The sequence below is a fragment of the Cynoglossus semilaevis genome, chromosome 15, assembly GCF_000523025.1.
Source record: "Cynoglossus semilaevis isolate Cse_v1.0 chromosome 15, Cse_v1.0, whole genome shotgun sequence".
Classification (NCBI taxonomy): domain Eukaryota; kingdom Metazoa; phylum Chordata; class Actinopteri; order Pleuronectiformes; family Cynoglossidae; genus Cynoglossus; species Cynoglossus semilaevis.
Window position 1 is genome coordinate 15059766 of NC_024321.1, and position 24932 is coordinate 15084697.

The window sequence follows — 24932 nt, forward strand, 5'->3', positions numbered from 1 at the left end:
AAATTAGATCAAGAATTTACATTTTAACACGTTGACCTTTTTCCCTGCAGAGCGCCAAGGACTATTACGAACAAGCTCTGATGCAGGAGCTGAGGAAAAACCAGGAGCTGCAGGAATACATCCGAATGCTGGAGAGAAGGACGCCACCCCCCGACAGAGCCGCCTCTGCTGCCAAACAGGTAGCGCAGCTGTCAGTGAGTGGATGAGCCTCATCAGTATGAAAATATTCACTCAGGACTTTTTTTCTCTGTGACTCCTGTGTCAATCATCACTTTGTCTCCTCTCAGGGCAGCTTCAGAGGCGCGGTGAATGGCACTCTGTCATGCCCCACTGGTAACCCTCCCCCCGGGCCCCACCTGTCACCCAGCCTCTTCTCTCAATACAACTCCTCCTCACCCTTTTTACCTGCTTCTTCATGTGCAGAGGCAAGGGGGCTGGGGAGAAGCCAGGGCACCAGTGCCCCACTGGGCGACACCCAGCAAGAAGTGCAGGATCTAAAGGAGCAGCTGGAGGCGCTGAGGTGTCAGGTGAGCTGCTCTCTACTTACGAGCAAAAAAAAAAAATGTCCTCACGTCTGACGGGACTGAGGCAGAACTGATGTCAAGTTACTGTTGCCAGGGGAAGATTTGCTTAATGCTTAGAAGGGGACTTGAAACAGATGGTAAATAACGCCTCCAAGTGGCGGCTCTGGGTACGCTCTGACAGACTATCGCTGTCGACGGAGGGGAAACCACTGTATCAACACATCCCAAATATGTCTTTGATTTAGTGTCACGGTGATGTCTTGTGTCAGCAGACTCAGATTTATGAAGAGGAGTATCAGACGAAGCACCAGGACCACAAACAGACACTGGAGGAGAATCGGAGGCTGAGGGAGAAGAGGGAGGAGATGCGCCACCAGGTGGCACTACTGCAAGAACAGGTATTTTGTGACCTATCACTACCAATGATGATAAACTTTAAAAAAAAGTTACACACTTCTGCAGCTCAGACACAGACTAAGGTGCAGGAAAGTTAATAAGTTTAGGTAGAAAAACAATTATGAGAAAACCTGGTGCTACCAGCCAAGAGCAGGGAGAGACTACAGGTCAAAAGTTTGGGAGAAAGACAAAATTAAAGCACAAAAAATAAATCATACTTTGCAAAAAAAGAAAACTAAAAGGAATAGGTCAAAAGTTTGGGTGAAAGACAAAATTAAAGCACAAAGACTGTTGAGACTGTTGATTCATGGGACACACTTTTTTAAAGCACATGCCCAAAATTGCATTTGAAGCTTCTTCAGTTCATTACTGTGAGACTGTTGATTCATGGGACACACTTTGGTGACTGATTTGACAAATTTGTCCCACACAAGCAGAACTGGAGAGAGATCCAGCTACAGAGGCGACCAAATTATAAGGAACAATGCTCTCTTCTATATCTATCTAGATAATCCTGAAAGGACTTGGAAGAATATTCAAGGATCTTTATTTTGCTGCAAAACAAACTTTTTTTTAGAGTCAAGCTTATTTTCAAGGGACCGATTCCATGTTTTGACCAACAATATACCAGGCTTCAACATTTAGAAAATGATGTGTAGCTCTCAATCACAACAATGGTCTCAGCGGTCACAGCAAATGACCCCGAAATGAAATTCAAAATATGACGTCAACAACCCACTACCACATCATATGCAGTACATCTGCCCTTTGCTCCATCACACACTAAACACACAATATTCAACCGTCAGTCTCTTCCGTCCACAACCGTAAATCAACGTCATTAAGAAGCGAACACATGTCCACAATCATAAAAAAAATAAATAAATAAGAACTCACACAAAGTTTCACATGTAACGCAACATAAAAATAACAACTAAAGCCCAGGCTGGCATCAATAAAGATATAAATAACATGTCTTACCTTTAGGGTAACTGCAGGCGGCGCTGGTTGCTGATAAACCTCTGACCAGCAGTGTCTTCAGATTGATTTGTGCAGATTCGGCTCCAGTCCCGGTGGTATCTCTGTTGCAGTTTGAAGTCTGTGCTTTATTCCTGCTCAAACTCCTGGGCGATGAATCGAATCTTTGCATCGAACCGGTCATCGGACTCGGACGATCCAGTTGAATTGTTTCACTGACTTTGATTCAAGTGAACCGGATCACCTTCGATAGTTTCCCCAAGTCCACGACCATGACCCAAACACGAGGCTGCCCTCTGACATGGTAGTATCGGTTGTGACACCAGGTGGAGACAAACGAACGCTTCACGACGCTAATATTGTTTACATAATACTGTTATTAAACAAACTATTTCTGCCACTCAAAGCTCCTCTAAGGCTAGTGCACGCGTCAGGTGCACAGTCGCTGCCCAGAGGTTCTTCTTCACCTGCAGCAGTAATTTGGGGTTTGGAGAAGTTTCCCTCTTGAGCAACTTAACCGTTGCTCAACGTTGTCAGAATATTATTTGTTGAAGTATTGTAGCAACGGTCTGAAATGACCGTATTTAAATTATTATGATAAGTGACCAATATAAACACGCCGTGATATGCCGTGTATATAATTATCTACTGTGAAGTTTCCCCTGCTGCACGCGCTACGTTTTGACAATGTGCTTCCTCAGGTTCGAGGTCGTGCTTTGATTGGCTGAAGCGATGCACGTGAGGTGATGAGTATAAACAAACGCAGTAGGTACGCGCTAATGAATGGGATTAAAGGGGTCAAATGAATTGATGTAAACATCATGGGATTTTTCTAATTATTTGTCAATCTTACATGTAAAAAGGAAATATTTATCGTACAAAAACGATATGTATCGTAGATCCAAAAATACAAAAAAAGTATTTTTTTAGGACCTGGCGTTTGCTTCTTTTTTCTAACCACGCATATTTTAACTTAAAAACAAACAACTTTGGTGAAAAAGTTTTAATCCAATCATCTTAACAATTTTGTCATTATTTACCGTACAGCTGAAAGTGTACGAAGATGATTTCCGAAGAGAGCGGTCTGACAAGCAGGTGTTACAGAGGCTGCTGTTGAAGAAAACGCATCCAAACAAGGATCCAATGCTCGTCCACCGATGTAATAACGCACATCAGCCACAAGGAGACGACAAAAGGTCACAAAGCGCGGAGAGAAGAAAGGCGCGTCAACCTCCAAGTCCCAAACGTTCCAGCAATGACAAAGAGTCAGACTGGAGAAAAACGAAGTAGAGCAACTGTTGAATGATAATCATAAAAAAAAATCACGAATCAATAAAATAAGCTTTTTTTTTTTATAAATCTGCCCATTCTTTATCAGCCTGTTAATGCTAACAGATGCTAACTAAATGAAGGTAGCATGAAAATAAAAAAATATGGTTTGTACATGTAACATATTGTTACATTTGATTTATATTTATTTACAGACTCTAGAAATATATTTTTCGATATAGTTTTATTTATATACAACAGCTTTTACTGAATGAAATTAATCATAAAAGTATAAATAAAGTAAAGTCTTTTGGGGTTTTGTTTATTTGTTTGTTTTTTGGACACTGATAATGAGTAGCACTTCACACCTTCTCTACCTGTTCAAATTATTAAATACAAAATAAATGATACACATTGAAAGAGAATTTCTTTTTTTAATATAATGTCATGATTTGAACTGTGACAACTTGTTATCTCTGAAATTGTCAGTACACTTGATAAAAAAGTTTTGTTAATGCTGATGAATTCTGGGTTCAGTTTATTGAAGGCAGACACATAAATAAATGAATCTGTTTAATTTTACAAATATAAAAAAAATAATGAACTTTTTTCATACATCTCTACCATTTTTTGCTAAAATGAATATATTTGCACAAATCCTTAGATAAATCACATAATGCTTATAATATCATGTTACTATTTCTATGTATGCATATTTAGTATTAACTAATGATCATTTGTAAATTAAAATGCATTATTTTAGTTGAGAAAAACAACCATAGTAAAGCCTAACTTTGATATTTGATTTATTGAAAATCACAAACAAAAATCTCTTATATAAAGTTCAATTATTAATTAAAGGTACAGCACAATGCTTTATGACAGTAAAAAAAGTCAAAGAGTTAAAACGCAGTAGCAGCCAGCTCCAGTACTTCTTTAACTAAGACCCCGATGCCATCAAACACCTGGTGAATGGGAGCATTGGCCATAAAAGCACAGGTGGTGACCAGCTTGTTCTTCACGTCGACGTGAGCTTGGTCCACATCTTTATTCACATGTTTGCAGCCCATCTCCTTTACCACACCTGCTGTCTGAGCATAAGGCCACCTGAGGGGAGGAGGGGGGCACAGAGGGGGGAGAGGCAGAGACCAGGGTTAGAGACTGAGAACCCAGTTTAGTTTTTAGTAAGAAAATCCATTACTCCACTCACTTGTCGCCGTCTTTGTCCTGCCCCACGGTCACCTCACATCCAGGCAGGATTTTAGCCGCAAGGACGGGAGAAATGCAACACATTCCCAGTGGTTTTTTGGCTTTGTGGAACGTCTTGATGAGGTTTTCCACTTGGGGCTGAACAGTGCAATCTTTATTCTTCACTGCAAAGTCACTGAGGTTTTTAGCCACGCCGAAGCCACCTGGAGAAAACAGAAAAGATCTCTTCAGCATATGCAGTTGTAAATTAATAAAATGAAAGTTGAAAAAGTGAAGAGTGGTGAAGAAGCCGCCTCCCCTCACCTGGGATGATCGCAGCATCAAAAGCTGACATGTCCATCTTGGCCAGATCAGTCACCTCACCCCTGGCGATGCGTGCACTTTCCTGCAGGATGTTTCTTTTCTCCCCTGTCGGTTTCCCCTCACAGTGGTTGACAACGTGCATCTGATCCGCATTGGGAGCAAACATCTGCACCTGAGGGAGAACACCGTGTTAAACTCTGTGACGTTTGTGAGGTGGATGAACTGTAAATACAGAGAAGCAGAAGAGTTGAACTGCTCTGCTGCGTTACCTTGGCTCCTGCACGGCTCAGGTGGACGAGGACGGCCGAGGCCTCGTGGACCTCGGTGCCGTCGTAGACACCACAGCCGGAGAGGATGACAGCAACACGTTTGGCCATGACTTCTGTCACAGAGGGTGAGACAGAGTGGGTGAGACAGAGGGAGTACATCAGTGTAGAGATTATTTGAACCTCAAAATCTTCTCTTTTTTTTAAATTCACACTTCTGTCATTCCTCGGTCACTGATCTGTGATCACAAATTCACACTTCTGTCTTAATCCATTCCTCGGTCACTGATCTGTGATCACCTGATGTTGTTGTTGTTGTTAACATTAAACATTTACATCCCTACATGACACGACAGTTTTCTTCTCCTCCTGCTGCTGCTGCTGGTAAAAACAAGGCTACCCTAAGTAATGAGAAGTAACAAAATCTATTAAAAACTTTCTGGAATAAAAGATTTTGATAAATGCAAGACTATGCACCTGACCTCAGATTCAGTTTTTTAAATTAAACTATATTAGAATAGGTGTAAATTTGAAATTGTCTGCCTTACCTTCACTGTCTTCACTGTTGTGTTAGTGGAGCTCTGAGGTCGGAGTCTTTATATAGTCTTGGACTTCCTGCTCCTCCTCTCTCCTGTCTCCTCCCACAGTAGCTGCCTCCCAGGAGGGATTATGCCACACACCTTACTGGAAACCTGGAGGCAGTTGATGATGTCATCAAGTCCTTCCAAACTGAAGGTGTTTCAAACAATTAACATGATCACATTGCACAGCTGATTTATTGATGGATAAACAGGTGAAGTTGGCACTTTAGATGAGCGAGTTACAGTGAGAAGATTAATACTGTAAAGATGAAATAAGAAGAGAAAAAAGAAGAAAGGTATGAGCGCTCTTTGTGTCCATATATGGACTGACGACCATGTCATTGATGGGCCGTGTCACGTAGGATCTGTCCCTCAATCTTCACCTAATTGTTGGTTGAAAAAAGTGTATAAAGTTTATAGAGAGAGAGAGAGAGAGCTTTGCTTGCTACATTTGTACAATATGTATTTATGTCACAAGTATCACAAGTGTTTTTATTTATTCTACTTTCTATTTATTATATATTATATATAATTATTCTCTTTTCACAAATTTAATCACGTAATCTATTTCTGTGAAATTCGTTTTTTTCATTTCATTTTTTTAATATTGTTCATTTTTGACACCTTTATTTCCAAGTATAAAGTGGCAAATATTAAAGTACTTGTATTGCGATGAATTAAATTATAATTCATTTGAATTTCTCTCTTATTATGTTATATATGATATATCTAGAAATTTACAGATACATATAAATCAGCGTGTTACTTTCCTGAATACTTCCAAAGTTGCAACATTTCCGAGTGGGTGTGAAGGGGCCGCCGAGGCTGAAAGGACAGATTATAAAAGCAGCTTCTGTCTCCGCTCTGTGTTATTTCCCTCTACAGGCGTTACTGTCCACTCTCAGGTTTCTCTCGCCGACGTGCTGACGTCACAGCACGGGTATAAAGCGCAGCGTCACCTTCGCTTTACTCACTGCAGTCATGACACAGCGTCGCTCTCCGCACGTCTCTGTGGGCGTCCTGGGCATCGCTGCTGGTATGTTGTGATTTTGTCTAATAATTTTTATTTTTGTTTTAAATTTCGACCACAATAATAAATAAATCTGAAATACAAATGTTGCTGATATGATTTAATGTGTAATATTATTGTCATTTTAAAAAACATTATTATTATTATTATTATTGTTATTATTATTATTACTGTGAGTGGTAGTGAAATTAGTAGCAGCAGCAATAGTGAAAGTAAACATAACATATACTTCATTAAATATATATTTAATTTAGCAAACGTTTGCATTAATGTGGTTGATTTACATGTTTTTTAATAATATATATTTAAATATATATTATTAAAAAACAAGTAAATCAACCACATTAATGCAAACGTTTGCTAAATTAAATATATATTTAATTTAGCAAACGTTTGCATTAATGTGGTTGATTTACTTGTTTTTTAATAATATATATTTAAATATATATTATTAAAAAACAAGTAAATCAACCACATTAATGCAAACGTTTGCTAAATTAAATATATATTTAATTTAGCAAACGTTTGCCATAATGTGGTTGATGTACATGTTTTTTAATAATATATATTTAAATATATATTATTAAAAAACATGTAAATCAACCACATTAATGCAAACGTTTGCTAAATTAAATATATATTTAATTTAGCAAACGTTTGCATTAATGTGGTTGATTTACATGTTTTTTAATAATATATATTTAAATATATATTATTAAAAAACAAGTAAATCAACCACATTAATGCAAACGTTTGCTAAATTAAATATATATTTAATTTAGCAAACGTTTGCATTAATGTGGTTGATTTACTTGTTTTTTAATAATATATATTTAAATATATATACATATATAAAGCCATTTATTTTAATATAATTTAATACATCCATGAATGTTTTGTGTTTGAATATTGTCCATCTGAATGTTGTCTATATATATTTTTATATATTTATGTCGTCTTATATTTTGTTACGGAAGGGTTTCGGTATCTGTATAACAAAACGCACGAACAAGAAATGAAATAAACAAATCTTTGGGACATTCCACCTGTTGTTGAGTGGATAATATTGTTAGTTTTTAACTAAAGGTTGTGGGTTCGATTCCAAGTCTGTGTTCAATGGCCTTTGATTGCACATGATTTCATTTTCAGGGTGGTGACTCCGTAAAATGAATTGTTTGTACTTGTAGGCTCTCTTCTGCTGTTGGTGAACGGCTATGCCAGCTCCCCAGACAAAGACTTCATCCCCCACAATGCACTGGGCATTCTGCTTCTCATCATCTCAGCCCTCTTAGCATATACAGGTCAGTTATGTCCCATGTTGCTTTGTTTATGTCCGTATGTTTGTCTGTGTCTGGTTGAGTATAACCTGCCGTCTCCGTCTCTCCGTCCACAGGTGTCTGTCACAGTCTGTCCCACACTCAGCTGTTTTCGTCTCTGTGCCTGACTGTCTCTGCTCTGTGGTGTGGCTCCGGTCTTGTTTACATCCTGGTGGGACAGGAAGTGGTGCAGCCCACAGAGCTCAGGGCGTCCCTGGTCCCTGGTCTTGCAGCGTTTACCTTGGCTCTGCTCATCATAGGCATCGTTGAACTTTTTCTAAAGAAAGTAGTGTTTGGTGTCTTAGCTGTTGGGATTAGCCTAGCATGTGCCCATCAAATTTCCAGTCTGTCTGCTGACTGTCAGTCAGCCATGGCCTCTAACTACCTCCTGGTCTGTCTGGTTGGTGTTTACTATGGTTTTGGACACCTGCTCTCCATTATTACCCAGGGTAAAGTGAAGCCTCCGGGAATTAGTCTGACAAAAAAAACTGGACTGAACAGAGATCAGGACCAGAGGAGCAGTGATGCAGTTTCCGTAGGTCTGGTGATGAACCTGCTGTCGGCCTCCGTCATCGCCTGTCCCCTGTTAGGTGTGGTCCCTCGGCTGTCCACTGGACATGTCCCGTGGCTGTGGACGGCCGGTGTCGTCCAGCTCGGCGTCTGTGCCGTCTGTTACAGAGCTATGGACACACTCGCCGCCACTTTTTACGGCTTCACTGCTCTGTTAAAATTTGCAGAGGGTTATAGCGCCCTCTTGTCCTTCTACTCAATACAGCCTTTGTCTGCAGTTCCTTTCCCTGTTGTGTTTTCTGTCTTGTTTTTCATCCTGGCCCTGTTCAGCTGTCAGGAGAGTTTACTGGAGGGACTCCACCGGTCCTTCTTTGGAGTTTATTGCATTGCCATCGCAGCCCAACCTCAAGGCTTCCATCAAGCAGGAACCCAAGGTGTCCAGGCGGCTATGTTTGTTGTCTCTGCCATAATGCTTTTAGTTACTGCATTTAACATGGTGTCAGGAACCAAGATCCCCACAGGTCAAGGCTATTTCAAGGCTTTAGTTGACAGGATGCAGGGTCTTAGTCTCAGGGAACATGATAAAGAGCTGCATACACCCCACCTGGGCTACTCTAAATATGCCGACGCGGAGGTGCTGGGCCATGCCTGCAACGTGTTGGCAGCGTTTGCTGTCACAGCTACCGCCCGGGACCAAAGTCCTCTGTCGGTGCTGGTTCTGCCCTGGGTGGTGGTGGCTGGCGGGGTGCTCCAGCTGCTCTGCGGCTCAGTAGCATTTGCTCGTGGTAAAACTTTCGAGAGCACGGTTTTTATCCTCTACGGGATGATGTGGAGCGTGTGGGGGTTGACACGATACGGGGGTTTGTACGGGGATACCAGAGGCTTCAATGTGGCCGTTGGCGTCATGAGCTTTATGCTCTTCAACTGTTTAGTGACAGCTGCAGCCTTGTTCTTAAACGCTGCCTGGTTCGTCTACACCTTCACCTTCCAGCTCATCCTCGTTAGCTTCCTTTTGGACGCAGTGGATGCTCTGCCTTACGGCTATGACATCGGCGTCACCGTCATTTTCGGTCTGGTCAGTTTTTATTGTTTCCTGGGCCACATATTCAACAGCACCTTCCAGTCCCCGCAGATCCCTTTAGGAAGACCCCTGGTTAAACTAAGTGGAGTCGGGGGAGGCTCTCAAGTCTGTCCACACCTTCCAGCTCGTAAGGTCTCCTCCGTCCATCAGATTGCAGGTGAGATTGAGCAGAAGAAGTTGCATTATTTTAATATATAAGTATAAGTCCTGAGTATAAGTCGCAAGCTCAGCCAAAGGATGAAAAACATGCGACTCAGTCTGGAAAATACGGTAATTCATTTGGACTTTTCCTTTGACACATCTGCAGAGATCATGCAGAACGGTGGCATATGTGGAATGCCTACTGACACCGTCTATGTGCTGGTGGCTGCGTGCAACAGGCCTGATGCGGTTGTCAAAGCTTACAAGTGAGTTTTTATAACCATATAATAATCCACATTTACAAAAAATGTTTCTAAAAAACCAATGACTGTCTTCAGTGTGAAGAAACAGGCTCAGGATCGACCCATGTCCATGTGGATCTCCTCCATCGCGCAGCTGCAGCCGGTGCGCCACCTGCTGAGTCCCCTGTTGCTGGACTTCATGGAGGCGGCCTGGCCTTCCTCTATTAGCATGGTTATACCCAGAGGTAGGGTGTCAATTTGGTGTCAATGTGCCACCTGCTGGAAGCGGGGTGTACAGCATCCATCATGCTGGTGAATTGTCTTCCTTACGCAGGTCCGTGGATGGAGGCTTTCGGTTTGGGAGATGCTGCCAAACACATCGGTACTCCCCAAAGTATTGCTCTCAGAAACCCAGACTGTGCCGTGGCCACCCACCTCATGAATCTGGTGAGGCCTGAAGAACGTTCCTCCAGGGTCAAAACAACCCTGCGGGCAGTAATGTCAGCTGATGCAGTGACTTGTAATCCCCGTAGGTGGGACCGATTGCTGTAACTTCTGCCAATCCTACGGGCGAGGCCGACACAACTCACCACAACCAGGTTTACGCCAAACTAGGAGACAAGGTAAATACATTATTAAATATTAAATACAAGATATTATATACAAGCAATTAGCGATATTTTAAAATAAACTATATGTACTTGTTCTTGTTCAGGTGGACGGTGTTCTGTGTGACGGCCCGTCCCCAGAGAACATCGCGTCCACTGTGGTCGACTGCACCAAGATCGAGGCGGGACAGATCGGTTTCTTCAGAGTGGGCCTCATTCCTAAGTCGAAGGTAAAACGTTGACGTTTGTTTTCTCTCTCGTATTTAATTCAAGCTTCTTCCTCAAATTGATGTCACATGCTTTGTTTGTTCACCCGGAAGGTTCTTCAGATCTTTGAGGAGGTTCAGAGGAAACACAGACGAGGGCAGAACAACCCAGCGTTTGAGGATGAGGCAGAACCGACAGATTCAAGGGACGACCTCGGTTCATAAGAGGTGTACAGATGGAACTGTAGTTCCCAGTGAAAAAAAAAATCTTGTTAATGAACATGATGAAAAAAAAAAAGTTTTTTACTGTAAAGTATATAAGTTTTAATTCTGTAATTGAATTATTTCTTGTTTTTTTGTTATGTATTTTCTGCATTTAATTACAAATGTGTTAACTGTTGCAATATGTGGAAATTAAAAGAATAAATTTAATTACATCTACTGTGCCTGAAATGCTTCAATAAAATAAATATATTGGTTTGGTGCAATAAAAAAATATCAATAGGTGTTTAAATAAATAAATAAAGGCAAATCACATTACAGTATATACATTATATAAATATAAATACACATCCATATATATATAGATATATACATATATATGGATTAATCCAACTTCATGTAGCTGTGGATTATTCATGATCAATAAGGATTAATCATGATTAATCGGGATAAATCATTCCTAAAATTGTCAAAACTCATATTGTTGAAACAGACAACATCAGATGGAACGTACGTGTTTCCCTGGAAAAGAATATCTTCAAAGCCACATAAAACTCTATATGAGTGAACATGAAATACTAGAATACCAAAATGCATTTCTTTGGATTTGAAGTAAATTAACAATATAATATAATATAATATAATATAATATAATATAATAGATAATATACATACACATATTTATACATGTTAAAAGTCCATTAACAAAACCATGTTTATTTGTTTATTACTGTAGTAGTCACCCATTCCACTAAAAATACAATTAATTTTAAAAAATATTTTTAAACAAACAAAACACATGAACCTTGTCTTAGGAAAGGTTGTATGGTAAAAATAAAAATAAAAACGAAAGATTATAATATATTCCATTCATTGATTCATTTTTAAAGTTGACAAATACATTTGAAGTTTTTAATTTTATCATTTGTCATACATTTTATAACTCATTCTCAGTCAAAACATTAGGTAAGTTAGTGGCTTAGGTCCGTATTGTTATAGTAGCTAATCACTGATGACTAGACAGACATGGTGTCACCACCAGTAACAGAATCTTGTATTGTTCCTTCACTGCTCCTTCCTCCTCCTCCGTTGACAGATTTCCTGAACGTGCAATTATAATAAACACTTCCTGCTTGTGTTCGCTGTTATTTTAGAAACATTTAGAAATGTTTAATTTCTACTGCAAACAAAGAGATGAGGTCAGAAAACAGAGGTTTGGTTTTCACCCCAAAGTATTATGGCTGTACAAGGTTGATGTGTCGTATGAGCATAGAAATGCTGCCAGTGGCAGTGGTGGGGCCAAGGGGGGGCCCAACTGATGGCCACCCCTCAAAGCATTGACCGCCTTTTTGTCCCTCCACATGCTAAAAAGATGCTAACAGAATGGGATAATGTTTTAAAATGAACATGACCATGTTTGGGCCCACCGAGGTCAGAGGTCCAAACTCCTGGACCAGTTCATTTGGTACCAGGCTGCTGTGAAATAATTAATAAATTACTTCATTTAAAGACAATCTGTCCACTGAGTCAGACTGGACTGATGAGGTTTTCATTCATTAACGTTAACTCCTTGTCAAGCTACTGTATTGTGTTAGTATGACGAACTCCAGGAACTTTTCACAGGATTCCTGAAAAATCAATTGTCGCAGTTTCCTTGTTTGATATAAAAAATGGTTGTTAAACGGGGAACTCCATGAGGTTACGTGAAAACTAAGGTACGTGGGATTTGTCATACACTAAACAATAAGGAAGGTGTAGACACTTCCTAACGGTCACCGTACATAGTTTTTATGGTGCAGCACTGAAGAAAATCCAATAAGGATGTACTATTTGGTAAATGTTAATCTTCATAATATATCCTTATAATTTCTGATGACCCATTGTATTGGTTTCCTACTCCTTTATTGTCCAGACGTGGACAAAGAAATACAACCATTACACAACCATCCAAGTGCGAAGGTCATCAAGGAAATCCAGTTAATGTATTTTACTGGTTTAGAATAACAAAACATTATTTCTCATTACATCCTGGACTTCAATTTAATAAATGAAATCGTTTTTATATATTTTATTTTTCAAACCAATGAAAATACATTAAATGACCAAGAATTTTCAACAGTAGAGGCAACATGTGACTTTAACCAGCAGATTCAGACTCAGAGAGTGCATTCATCTGCAGCAGGGGGGAAACAAGAGAAAAATGAGGAAATAGGGGGAAAAGGTCGTTGAGGACAACGTGTATGTGTTGACATTTGTCTTTCTGTTGTAGTTATATACAGAAAAAAAATTTTTTTTTTCTTTTTTCATATTAAGGTATGTAGATTATCAAGGTCAATCTTCATAAATCCTTATTATGGGCCAGAATGTTTATGAACACTCTTTGTCTAACATTAATATGTGACATTATTATTTTGGAATCCAGTCACGGTTCAGATTCTGCCTGCAAGCAACCAGTTGATGATTACTGGCAGAAAGTCATGTTTTCCCGACACTTGATTATATATTTTTTATTTCCTCGTCTCGAAGTTTAAATGTAATTATTTGTTGAAGTGAATCCATCAACACGTCTGTTTGGTTTTAAGCTTTTATTGTACATAATATAAATAAAGATGATACTGATATAACATCCACCTGGTTACAATAAATACATTTACACACCACTACTGCATTTTCACAACAACAACATCAACATCCCATGGCTTATGTTCACAAATCTTCATTTTCATTAGGATTCGTTCCCACAGAGCTCTTCAGTTCTTCACAGAACAGATGATGTGAGGTGAAGATCATGGTGTCATGTTTTTCACTCGCTCAAAGATCTGCCTGACTTTTACTGCAGGAACGCAGCCTTCCCTCAGAATACTGATGACCCCTGTGGGACAGAAATACAGACCTGAGCTGGAGGAAATTTAAAAAAAAAAAAGAGATGAATTATGGAGAGAGTGCAGAAGGAAACGTGTCTCGTACCTTCATCAATCCTCAGACAGTTCACCACAGTGGAAGCAACGGCTTCATTTGAGTAACCGTCGCAAAGGACTCCTTGGATCTTGTGTCCGAGTCGACTGAGGGCAACACAACATGATGAGATGAGTAAGAGGAAATGAAGTTAAAAAATGAAACGCTCATGGATGAGAGAAGATGAACATTAGATGAAGATAAAATGAGATGAGAACAGATTTGGAAATAAAAAGAGATGAGAATCAAGGAGGGGAAATGCTATGAGATGGAGTGAAAGAGAGACATTAGACGAGATGATAAAATGGCATGACGTGAGGTGAGATAGGAGATCTTCATGAAGAGTCCCTTACTCGATGACCATGGTGTGATGAGTGCTGTCAGCCTCCCCACTGGGATTGGCTGAGGTAATAGCAAGGGGTCCAGTCACGTCACAAAGGTGACCAGTCACAGTGTGGTCTGGAACGCGGATCATGATACTGTCCCTGGTACCAACGCGGTCATAGGCTGGGCCTACTCCTGTAAAAAACAAAAGAAAAAAAGAAATACTTTTGTTTTTGACAAACAAACTTGAATCCTAAATGAAATCATGGTGTTTAAACTCAGCTCCTACGGCCCAGTTTACCCAGTTTGTACAGCCAGTCTCCTTTGCTGACGATGCAGCTGATTCCACCAGGATACACATTCCTCATGAACTCCCAGAGCAGAGGACTGAAGGGAGGCTCGGCCGCTACCAGCTGCTCCAAACTGGAGATGCAGATACAGACGGGCTTCTCTGCTGGTCTGTCCTGCAATCAACCAAAAAAAACGACAGGAGGATGAGTTTCAGCAAAGGCAGGAGGTTCTGATCTATTTCTGGTTCTCACTTTAATGTTGTAGATCTTCTCTATAGCCTGTGGATTTTTGCAGGAGGCGGCAAGTGCGTAGACCGTGTCCGTGGGAATGCCACACACTCTGCCTTGTTCCAGAAGACCAGCGATCTTCAGGAGGCCACTGGTGAGTCTGGAATCAGCGACAGGACACGGCGGCTCCGGAGACGTTTCCTTCTTCTCGTTCTCCAGAATCAGGCCACACCTCGAAAGAACCTGAAAAGCATGAGAGCGTGGAAGTAAAAAAACACTGGATTTCTGACACAGACTGATTGGTTCGACTGATACCAACCTGGAACATGGAAGGACCCAGCGGCAGGAGTCTCTGGGAGAAGACGACGTTCACCAGTGACGCCAGAGCTCCATACGCACAAACAGTCGAAAACAGAGCAAGCATGGCCACTGGAAGAAGGACATCAGTTTGAACTTTTTTATTTTCCATAGATAAAAACTTTACAAAATAATGTTTATAAAAACAAAGCAGCGCTGACTTTCCAGCTCGTAGGGCAGTCGCTGCAGCGCAGACAACAGGAAACAAACCAGCAACACCTCCATGACGGTGGTCAGGAGCAGCAGAGTCATGTTCCTGCCGGCAGCTGGGATAAAGTCATAAAATGGAATCAATCAAAAGAATGTAGAACATGTTAAAAAATATGGGATTCATATTTATTTTAGAAAACATGACGAACCGATCAACATGACGAAAACATTAAGAACCAAGAATGCAACGGCTCCAGCGGCGAAACCATAGGAGGCTTCAGGGGAGAGATTCAACAGCTGACCTGGAATAAAAACCTCATCATTTGTTTGTGTTTTGTTTTTATCTCAGGTCTTCATGAGAGCATGTTTACACGTACGGATGTACCTCCAAACCTGAACCAGGTCCAGGTGGCCCAAACTGCCACGTAGACGGATGAAATGACCGACCCGAAACGGCCACTGTCTGTAACCTGCAGGCGGCCGACGTAGACCTGGACGACGGCCCCAGAGATGAGAACCCACGGCACAGTCAGGTGAAGGAAAGAGGGATTCGAGCTCGAAACATTTGTGTGGAGAGCCGAGAAGGCCGCCAGCCCGTTGGATATGTAGAAGAGAGGATCTGACGTCTGGCCTGTGGGGGGCACTACCTCCTGTCCTTTCGGTTTATGTTTGCAGCACGTGAAAGCTTTCCGTAGGCGTTCAGTGGAGACGGGCTGTGGGCCTACGGGGATCAGAGACTTCTCTGCTATGGTGTTAATGAGGCGTGAGAAGGTACCGTACAGGGAGACCGCGGCGAAGAGGGAGCAGGCCACGCCGAAGAAGATGTAGGAACCCTGGAGAGGGATCTGTTGGACGGTGGAGACCGTCAGCAGGACAAAGAACATATTGTGGATCAGTTCCAGGACGTCCATGTTTAGGCTGGCCACACACAGCACCAAACCTGCCACCACAAAGAACCAGTTCCCAATCATGGGCTCCCTCCCGGCGTCCACTTCGCCGCTGTCCACTGTGAGAACAGACACCACGAACTCATCCCACGCCTTCACCAGCCAGTACGTGGCGTGGAGACCAAACTTGGTCGTGTGGTAGCCATCTTGTCGCAGATGAGCGTAGTAGCTTGAGAGCAGTTGGGCAGCTGCGATGATCGAGACCCAAGCAGTTCCTAAACCGAAGGCTTTGATATACCCGAAGCTGTAGAAGGCAAAAATGAAGGGAGCGATCGTGTCACAGAAGAAACCCAGAGCCATGGGTTCGGCATATTTGGTGTTTTTCTTCTTCTCTTGTCCGCCACTCTGCGCTCCGGCAGAGTTGGCGGTCCCCAGCAGAAGGACGTTGAAGAGAGGCGTACCGAAGCCTTTGAGAATGAGACGCTGAGTCAGACCTTTGAGCAGCAGCACCGATGAACCATAGATGGCAAAGATCAGGATGAGCAACTCCAGGACCCCCGACACCACCAGAGCCCAGGAGCCAGAAACTAGACTCACTGCTTCGAAAATCAGGGCGGCAGTGATGGCTCCAAAAACAAACGGCATGATGTAGTTGACTGTGGCAGAGCAGAAGGCTAGGAGGAAGGACAGGAGAATGTAGGGAACCAGGCCGGCGATGGCCGACTCTTTCATGGACAGGCATAGGTAGCACACTGGGGGCTGTAGGGCTGAATACAGGGAGTTGTTGCTCACGGTGTTCGTGGACAGAGACAGATTGGTCGTTAGGTTTGACTCATACGGAGCAGCGTTTGGAGATTGGTCTAAGGCTCCAAAGAAGATTCTAGTGGAGCCGTAACTGGCCCAAAGAGCAGCGTAGCCGATGAAGGCGGTGCCACTCAGGTGGTCGTACTTTCTGAAGGAAAGTAGTCCTGCCACCAGCTGACAAATACCACCAATCAGAATGAGGTGAACCCCTAGGAAAAAAATAAATAAATAAATAAGATTATTATTATTTAAAAGGAAGAAATGGCAAAAAACAAAACATAATAAAGCATCACCTGTAATATCACCTTAATTATTACATATAATACACATAGATATACATATATTGTACATATATATAAATATATACATACATTTGTATATATGTGTATATGTGTATATATATATTTATATAAATGACACTTATATATATATAACATACATGGTACTAGTACTAGACGCCAGCCGTACATTAAATCCTTTTTTTTTTTCTTTTTAAGTTTTTAAAATATTGTATAGTGCTAACCTGCAAGGATGTTTTCCACTTCCACCGGGGCGTTTCCAGTCCTGGCGGCGTTGAAGTTCTGCAGAAGGACAAGGAACGCACTGATCCCATTGGACAACAATCCCAAAACTCCAGGTTCACTGTAGAAACTGGCTGGGAATCCCTCTGGTGATGTCATCGTGTCCAACACTAGGACAACAAAGAACAGGAACCTCAGTGAATGTTGAGTCGTTCTTCATAGAGAAATTATATCAAATAAATATTTAAACAGCAAAGCTCGTACGTCGATGATAAAACGTGACCGTATCAGTATGGTTGTACTGTCTCAGGTTTATCTCTCTATGATTTCTTACATAACAAAACTATGGCTCAACTCCAGGAAATGTGACACTGTAGTAAATTGTGACACTGATACTGAGAAACAATTTACTACCAAACCGTTTTTTTTCTCTATAATACCATTACTATGCACATATTTTACATCAGTATTTTTTATTCTAAATATTCAGCATAGATATCAGTCATAAAAAGCACCTAATCAAGTTCATTTATTTACCTAATAATTACCATAATTGCAAAACTTGTAATAAAGTTCTTCTTTGAAAAATCATAACCTCTTACCTGTTGAAGATCTTCACACAGATGAACTGTTGACTTGTTCTGAAGAAGGAATAAAGTTTGTTTTTTAAATAGTCTTTACTCTGGAGTAGGAGGAGTCTATANTGCAACCTGAACTGAATTCACAGTTATATAAATCAGGTAATACTCCTTTTCTTCCTGCCGGATCAACATAACTGAAGACGGCAACGATGGACCACTGGAAATTCCTCCTTAATTCCCAGAAGAGATTTGGGGTGTGGACAACATGACCTCTTCCTTATTCCCAGCCCACGGCTGGTATCACTGGTCATTGTGACTCCAGGACTATATATACAGGCTGCCCTGTACATCCAAAACAGCATCAGCATCTCCGACAACCTGTCGACCACAGAAACTCCAGAGGAAAAGAAGTAGAACAAAGACAGGACAAGCCATGATCTCCACACTGCAGGTGAGGGTCTCTCCACCCAGGAAAATATCACAGCACCAACTGAACTGAAAACTGGATGTATATATGGATTTATATATGGATGTATATATGGATGTATATATGCAAAAAGACTTTTTTTTTAAAAGACTGAATTGTTTTGTCACTTTTTACCAGAGACAAAATTTATCAACAAAATTTGGAAATCCATTTTCAGTCTCCATCTCTATTGAAAAGTTCTTTAAACATGTTTTCTTTTTAATTATTTTGAGTTTTATCGGAATGTTGCCATAAAATGCCCACCAATATTTGACACTTTTTAAATAATATATATACATAGATATAATACACATATATAATATATATTGTATATATAATCTATATATATACATATATGTGTATATGTATGTATATATATACACACATATATGTGTATTTATGTTGGCATATATATATATATATATACTGTATATTACACCTATGATTCAAAGCAAAAACAACTGGTGTATTGTAAAACAAAAGTCAATAACAGATGTCTGAAGTACATATTCATATTTTAAATCCATGCTCTGTATTTGGTAGAAAACCTTCAGAACACCCTGGGCTGTCAGAGGGATGCACACGTCAGCATTAGCAGGTAAACGGTACAATCTGACTCCGACTTCAGATTCAAATACTTCCTTTGCTTTGTAACTTTAATCACGTCTACTGCGCTCCTGTTTTTCTCCTGCAGTCTTAAAGCAGCCGGCACCAGAGGAAACAGTCACGGCCAGTTTTGGGAAGTTCATCAGTGACATTAAGCCCCAGCACTTGTCCCCCAAAGTTCTGCAGCGCAGCAAAAGAATGGTGCTGGACAGCATTGGGGTTGGACTCATTGGAAGCACAACAGAAGTGTTTGGACTGGCTTTGCAGCACTGCCAGGTGAGGCAGGAGAACAAAAGTAATTTAATCTGCGATTAGGTGTGGAGTTAATAAAAGGAAACAGCTGAAGGATAAACAGTCCGCCTTAATCCGCACAAATGCAGGAGTGGTGATGAATGATGTGAAGATTTGAAGAATAAACTAAGGAGGTGTAACAGGTGTTTTTACAGCCAACACTCACAAGGAAACTCATTTGGCCAACATTAACTGGTCATGTCATGTTTATTGCCTCTGTCCAGGGAAGTTCTTTGACTGAATTTTTCTTTTTATAGCCTAGTGGCTCATCCTTGTTTACCCGTCTCCGTCTTTCCCCTCTCAGTGCATGTACGCTCCTGACGACACCAGCTCTGTGTACGGACGCCAGGGAACCAAACTCTCGCCAACACTGGCTGCTTTTGTCAACGGAGTGGCGGTGAGTGAAACGGGTTGGAACAGCTGTGTGTCACCATTTAAACAAGGACACCAGAAAATTACAAATAGATTCAGACTGGATTATTTCCACACTTTACAGTCTGGACAGTTAACCTCAGGAAGGGTTGATGAAAATGCCAAATTTCACCCTCCCAAATTGGATTTCCACTGCTGTGTCACACTATCACAATGTCAAGTTCATTTCCACATTTGACTCTAATTGTTGAATCTTTTTTTTCCCAGACTCATTCAATGGACTTTGATGACACGTGGCATCCTGCCACTCACCCCTCAGGAGCAGTCCTCCCAGCTCTGTTAGCGCTCAGTGACATGATGCCGCCAAACAGCAAACCCAGCGGCCTGGACTTGATGCTGGCTTTCAACGTGGGCATCGAGATCCAGGGGCGACTGATGAGATTCTCCAACGAGGCCCGCAACATCCCCAAGAGGTGAACGCCTGTTTGTACATCAAAGAAGAAACTAATTTCCAGGAGTTAGTTTCTTCTTAAAAACATTTTTTATTCCTATTCTACATGGTAAACAAACCATCCACACGGGTCGACAGAGACCAAGGTTGGACTTTGTCGTTCAGAGAGCTGTTGCTGTCAATGAGCTGTGAAAGATGTGTTTTTTAATGTCCATCTTAGGGACAGCAGAGGGCAGCAGAGGCCCAGTGGGAGCTGTTAGCACAATTAATCGTGCAAAGTAAAACATCACACCACACAGGAATCAATTTGGCGAGTTCAATGACCCTCTGCATAATGTGTGTTTTTTTGTTTTTTCTCGTCGATTCAAAGCTCTCAAAAATCTGTTTCTATTCACACCATGGAATACAGTGTTCCCCCAGAGACGAGAACAGTGTGAATTAGAAGCTGTTTCTACAAACAGTAGCTCTGACTGAGAAAATGTTCTTCAGGTTAACCAGACCTATGGTTTCTCTCTCTCACACATCACCAGATTCCACCCTCCCACTGTGGTAGGAACCATGGGAAGTGCAGCTGCCAGTGCTCGACTCCTGTCCCTCAATCCCACCCAGTGCAGTCACGCCTTGGCCATCGCCGCCTCTCTGTCAGGAGCCCCCATGGCAAATGCGGCCACTCAGTCTAAGCCCCTCCACATCGGCAACGCATCCCGTCTGGGTCTGGAGGCGGCTCTGCTGGCCTCCCGAGATCTAAAGGGCAGCGCCCTCATCCTGGACGACGTGGCGGGGGTGTCAGGCTTCAGCGCCTTTTACGAAGACTACGCATCACAGCATCTAGAGTCACCCAGTGACGACGGCCATGTGTTCCTGCTAGAGGAACAAGACATGGGCTTCAAGCGCTTCCCCGCCCATCTAGGCATGCACTGGGTGGCAGACGCTGCAGCCTCCATCCAGAAGCGTCTCATAGAAGTCAACGCCGGTCCCACCCTCCCAGCTCAGATCCAGGAAATCCTGCTGAGAGTCCCCAAATCCAAGTACATCAACCGGCCTTTCCCGGAGTCGGAGCACGAGGCACGCCACTCCTTCCAGTTCAACGCCTGCAGCGCTCTCCTCGACGGTGAGGTCACAGTGCGGTCATTCACCCCGGCCTCCATGAAACGCCCCGAGCTGCAGGCTCTGCTCGGTCGCGTTCGTCTCGAGCATCCTTGTGACAACCCAGCCAATTTCAACAGCATGTACAGCGAAGTGCAGGTGACACTTGCTGGCGGATACATTCTAACGGCACGCTGTGACACCTTCTACGGTCACTGGCGTAACCCTCTGACCAATGAGAGCCTGGCAAAGAAGTTTAGAAGCAACGCAGGGATGGTGCTACCATCAGAGAAGGTGGAGATGTTGATAGATGTGGTGGAGGAGTTGGACAAAATCGGAGACTGTGGTGTTCTACTGAGACAACTGCAATAAAAGCTGACGTAAAGCAAATGTATCTATAATGATTATGTTATTTATACACAAATAAGTTAATATTGTAAATACAGAAATTGAAACTTGGCAATCAGTCAGCTTTGGGAAATGAAATGTTATGAATGTAACTACAGTAATGTTGTGCATCTGTTTAAAAGAAAATGAATTGTCCAGATTTGTATTTAAAGGGATTTTGATTCTTTAAATTTATTTTAACAACGATGTAATATATGTGTCTTGTAAAATAAAAATAAACTTTAACAAAGATTAAACCATTTTTTTATTATTTATTATTTATCTAGTATTGGTTTATTGATTACAAAAGGTTTTGACACCAAAAACAAATAGTAGTTCAGTAAATTAATTATCAAGCAGTTGCAGAAAACAAAAAAGATTATGACGGGGCGCTCCCACCTCCGCAAACATGCAACACCACATCCTCACACACACATCAATGGGCAACAGTCACATGACAAACCTGAGAGGCCTAATTCAGAAAATAATTCAAAAAAATCTTCTAACTGAGACTGTCTTCACTACGTCAATAAAACAAAAAGTTCGTAGCATGTTTTCGAGAAAGAGTACACAAGAGGAAGGCGTAACCATGGAAATTATCAGGCCCTAGGCAAAACTTTTATAGATAAAAATAAAATGTACAATAGTTTAACTGTAGACAGGAAATATTAATAGTAAATGACTTCAAGGTCTACCTTATTCTTAAGAAATTGGATGATTGGGAAACATCGGATGATTGGGGGAAAAGGAAATCACCAAAATAATTCCACAATGCTAGCCACCACAGCAAACGGCATTCATTTTTAATCAAACTTTAATGCTGTGTTGGCTGTAATGTTGTATTCAAACATAAGTTTCCATCACTGATCACCTGTGGCAACAGCACAATGCAGATAACGTTTGAATTAGCATCAGTGGACAACAGCTCAGCGGCACATATCACCTACGGTTGTTAGACACAAGGCTAGCATTGGTAAATAATTAAATGAGCGCAGATAAATACACATTGGTAAATAATTAAATGAGCGCAGAAGGCTAATGGTTAGCCATTCTGTTTGTTTTTACTTCAAAATGTTTCCGTGTGGGAAAAGACTTTCATCTTTAGATAAACATTTCAAAAAAGGCTTCAGTGGAATGGCAGCCATGGTGCAATAATGTCACCACCCTGAATTATATGATGAATACAATAACATGTAGTCATCAGAGGAAATAGGAAATGCAGATAAAGAAACATTGACGATAAAAGATCTAATTCCTGAAAACTTTTGGGAATTCCACAACTGATTGACAGGTTCACAAACATACGTGGTGTTTGCGATCCTCAGTATTTTACTGCAGTTTCTCCTTCAATATGGCCGCCGTATTATGTTCACAGAAGCTGTGAGGTCATCTCTTAGTTATTGGACTGTGTATGTTCATTATTATAGTGTTTTAACAAAGTGGGAAAATAAGAGCTCAGTTCTGATTGTTGCTGTCGATGGTTAGCTTCAGCAGCTTTAATGCATTAGCATTAGCAGAAGCCAGGAAGTACATTCTGGAGTGAGCATGAAGGTTTTAATTGTTTTACATGTGAAATAATGTATTTGAAAATTAGATTCATGTTTAAAAAGATTAAAAATGACTCATTTAGTCAGATTTATACAAGTTTTATTTACATAAGTCACATAAAAACACAGGCTTTCATTAAGTCAAAGTACTAAAGATAACTTGGTTTTGCACGGCCCATGTACTGTATATTTTTCCTGTACTTCTTCAAGGTTTTATAGCAGTCAACAAGACCCGGCTGGTGTGGACTGGTTATAATTTGACACTTCAATAAGGTTGTGGTCTGGATCTCTGAAGTACAGAGATATGATGGCACCCATGGCTCCACTCCTCTCCACTGGTCCCTCCTCTATCTTCACTCCACAATCCTGCAGAGAAGAGGAAGAGTCACAAACCGCAGTGGCATCTTCATCATCCAGAGTCAAGTCAGACGTGGAGTGGTTTTCACGGCAGACCGCTAACAGGATTAAGGACTGGCCATTTTCATTCCGAGCAGCATGCTGTTGTTGAGTGAAGTACCTTCAAGTGAGCAGCGACTGTAGTCAGCGGGGTGGTGGTGATGAGGCACAGGTCCGCAGAGCCACAGGTCGGATGCTTGGCTTTGGGCTCAAACTCCTGACCACGTTGGTGAAGGTTCAATTTCTGTTTGCCAAATCCCAGAGCCTTGCGGTTCCCCTTTAAAATGCAGAGCTCTTTGAATGCACGGTCTGCAAACGAGGTGGCTGATTCCATATCAAAGTCTGCCATCTAGTGGACGTTCTATCCACCAGACTAATTCAAATGGACGTTTTTTTGGCTTTTGTGAGCAATTTCTTTGAACTAATCTTCCATTATAATTGATTTAAGATTTCAACTAATATTTATGGATTTTTGTTCAGTGTAGATTCGTTTCTTTCTGTTTAAGATGTTTATTTTTAATTGATCACTGAATGTTTTTCAAATTAGTATAAATGTATGTATTGTCAAGAGGTTGTATTTATTTTATTTTTTTAAATTATTATTGCCATCATTTAACAAACTGTATATTAACTTTTTTTGTAATAAGTCCTGGTTGGCTGGATGGGGCTGACAATGACAATTGTGAGTAATTGTGATCATGATTAATCCATGGCTACCCTTTAATTAATCTAATTAAAACCTTAATCAATTGACAGCCATAATTTTTCTGTATGTTTCACTCGGTTACAATACTACTGTCTGAGAGAACTTTATTATTTAGTCAGAAATCCAACTGGTTCAGTTTCCAGTCCATGGAAAGAACCTAATGTTCCTTGAATTAATGTACCTTGAAAGTGATGGCTTCCATGCCAAGGACAGCGGTGTAGAAGCTGATGGTGTCTGGGACACTTTTCACTGTCAAAACCAAATGGTCCAGGTGGCTCAACTCTACCGGGCAGCGGGATTTCAATCTGACAGATCTTGGTGTTTGGATGGAGACAACCTAAGAAAGGAGAGATAAGAATATTTTATGATGCAGATATTGTAATGGAAATAGTCGAACAGAAACACGAGTGTATTAATATAACAACAACAATTCACAAAGGAAAAGGGAATCACATCCAACGGCTGCTTTTTAAGCAGACAGGTAGAAGTACAAAAGATCCCAGGAGTCTCGCTAGATGCTGAATAATGTATGTGTATGGTTTTCATATTCTCTTCACGCCCAGCGAAACACCCACCGCACAAGAGTGAGACAATCTCAAATGTCGAAAAACACAAGCCTTTATGTCGGTCCAAATGGATAAACGC

The 24932-nt window shown here is 41.3% G+C and overlaps 6 protein-coding genes across 10 annotated transcripts in view; 3 read left to right on the plus strand and 3 right to left on the minus strand.

Annotated features, from left to right (window-relative positions):
- Positions 1-3692, plus strand: part of LOC103391189 (TNFAIP3-interacting protein 1) — an 8893-nt gene extending 5201 nt beyond the window's left edge. The window contains exons 4-8 of one of the 4 annotated variants that reach the window (XM_025062875.1): positions 51-194; positions 288-333; positions 424-527; positions 797-922; positions 2946-3692. In XM_025062875.1, coding sequence (XP_024918643.1) covers positions 51-194; positions 288-333; positions 424-527; positions 797-922; positions 2946-3188 — 663 coding nt within the window. In that variant the 3' untranslated portion in view covers positions 3189-3692. Of the gene's footprint in view, positions 1-50; positions 195-287; positions 528-796; positions 923-2945 lie in introns of all 4 variants that reach the window. The other 3 variants (XM_025062876.1, XM_017039125.2, XM_017039124.2) reach the window with 3 other exon arrangements.
- Positions 3693-3956: 264 nt separating this feature from the next.
- LOC103391172 (ES1 protein homolog, mitochondrial) lies at positions 3957-5529 on the minus strand. 2 transcript variants are annotated; one of them, XM_008327343.2, is made up of 5 exons: positions 5494-5529; positions 4949-5061; positions 4680-4851; positions 4378-4579; positions 3957-4274 (listed from the first exon to the last, which is right to left on the minus strand). In XM_008327343.2, the coding sequence occupies exons 2-5, from the start codon at positions 5054-5056 to the stop codon at positions 4070-4072; spliced, it is 687 nt and encodes a 228-aa protein (XP_008325565.1). In that variant the 5' UTR covers positions 5057-5061; positions 5494-5529; the 3' UTR covers positions 3957-4069. The 2 variants fall into 2 exon arrangements, with proteins under 2 accessions (XP_008325565.1, XP_024918655.1); XM_025062887.1 differs by lacking the exon at positions 5494-5529 and adding an exon at positions 5246-5285.
- A 698-nt stretch (positions 5530-6227) lies between these two features.
- Positions 6228-11079, plus strand: LOC103391191 (uncharacterized). Its single transcript, XM_017039172.2, has 9 exons — positions 6228-6562; positions 7744-7857; positions 7950-9620; positions 9771-9870; positions 9943-10091; positions 10181-10293; positions 10380-10469; positions 10562-10684; positions 10775-11079. Exons 1-9 carry the CDS (start codon positions 6508-6510, stop codon positions 10883-10885), a joined length of 2526 nt encoding a protein of 841 aa, XP_016894661.1. The 5' UTR covers positions 6228-6507; the 3' UTR covers positions 10886-11079.
- A 2028-nt stretch (positions 11080-13107) lies between these two features.
- Positions 13108-24605, minus strand: LOC103391192 (uncharacterized). The gene is made up of 12 exons (XM_017039173.2): positions 24469-24605; positions 18001-18039; positions 17401-17568; positions 15572-17086; positions 15396-15488; positions 15198-15302; positions 14999-15108; positions 14704-14922; positions 14463-14625; positions 14191-14356; positions 13850-13944; positions 13108-13754 (listed from the first exon to the last, which is right to left on the minus strand). Exons 3-12 carry the CDS (start codon positions 17555-17557, stop codon positions 13669-13671), a joined length of 2709 nt encoding a protein of 902 aa, XP_016894662.2. The 5' UTR covers positions 17558-17568; positions 18001-18039; positions 24469-24605; the 3' UTR covers positions 13108-13668.
- Positions 19112-21874, plus strand: irg1l (immunoresponsive gene 1, like; the record flags this gene model as incomplete). Its single annotated transcript, XM_025063361.1, has 4 exons — positions 19112-19327; positions 19647-19739; positions 19982-20187; positions 20696-21874. Coding segments are annotated over 4 exons (1443 nt in total), but the record flags the coding sequence as incomplete, so codon positions are not given.
- glod5 (glyoxalase domain containing 5) lies at positions 23408-23930 on the minus strand. The gene is made up of 2 exons (XM_025063362.1): positions 23703-23930; positions 23408-23551 (listed from the first exon to the last, which is right to left on the minus strand). The coding sequence occupies exons 1-2, from the start codon at positions 23928-23930 to the stop codon at positions 23408-23410; spliced, it is 372 nt and encodes a 123-aa protein (XP_024919130.1).
- Positions 24606-24932: the final 327 nt, after the last annotated feature.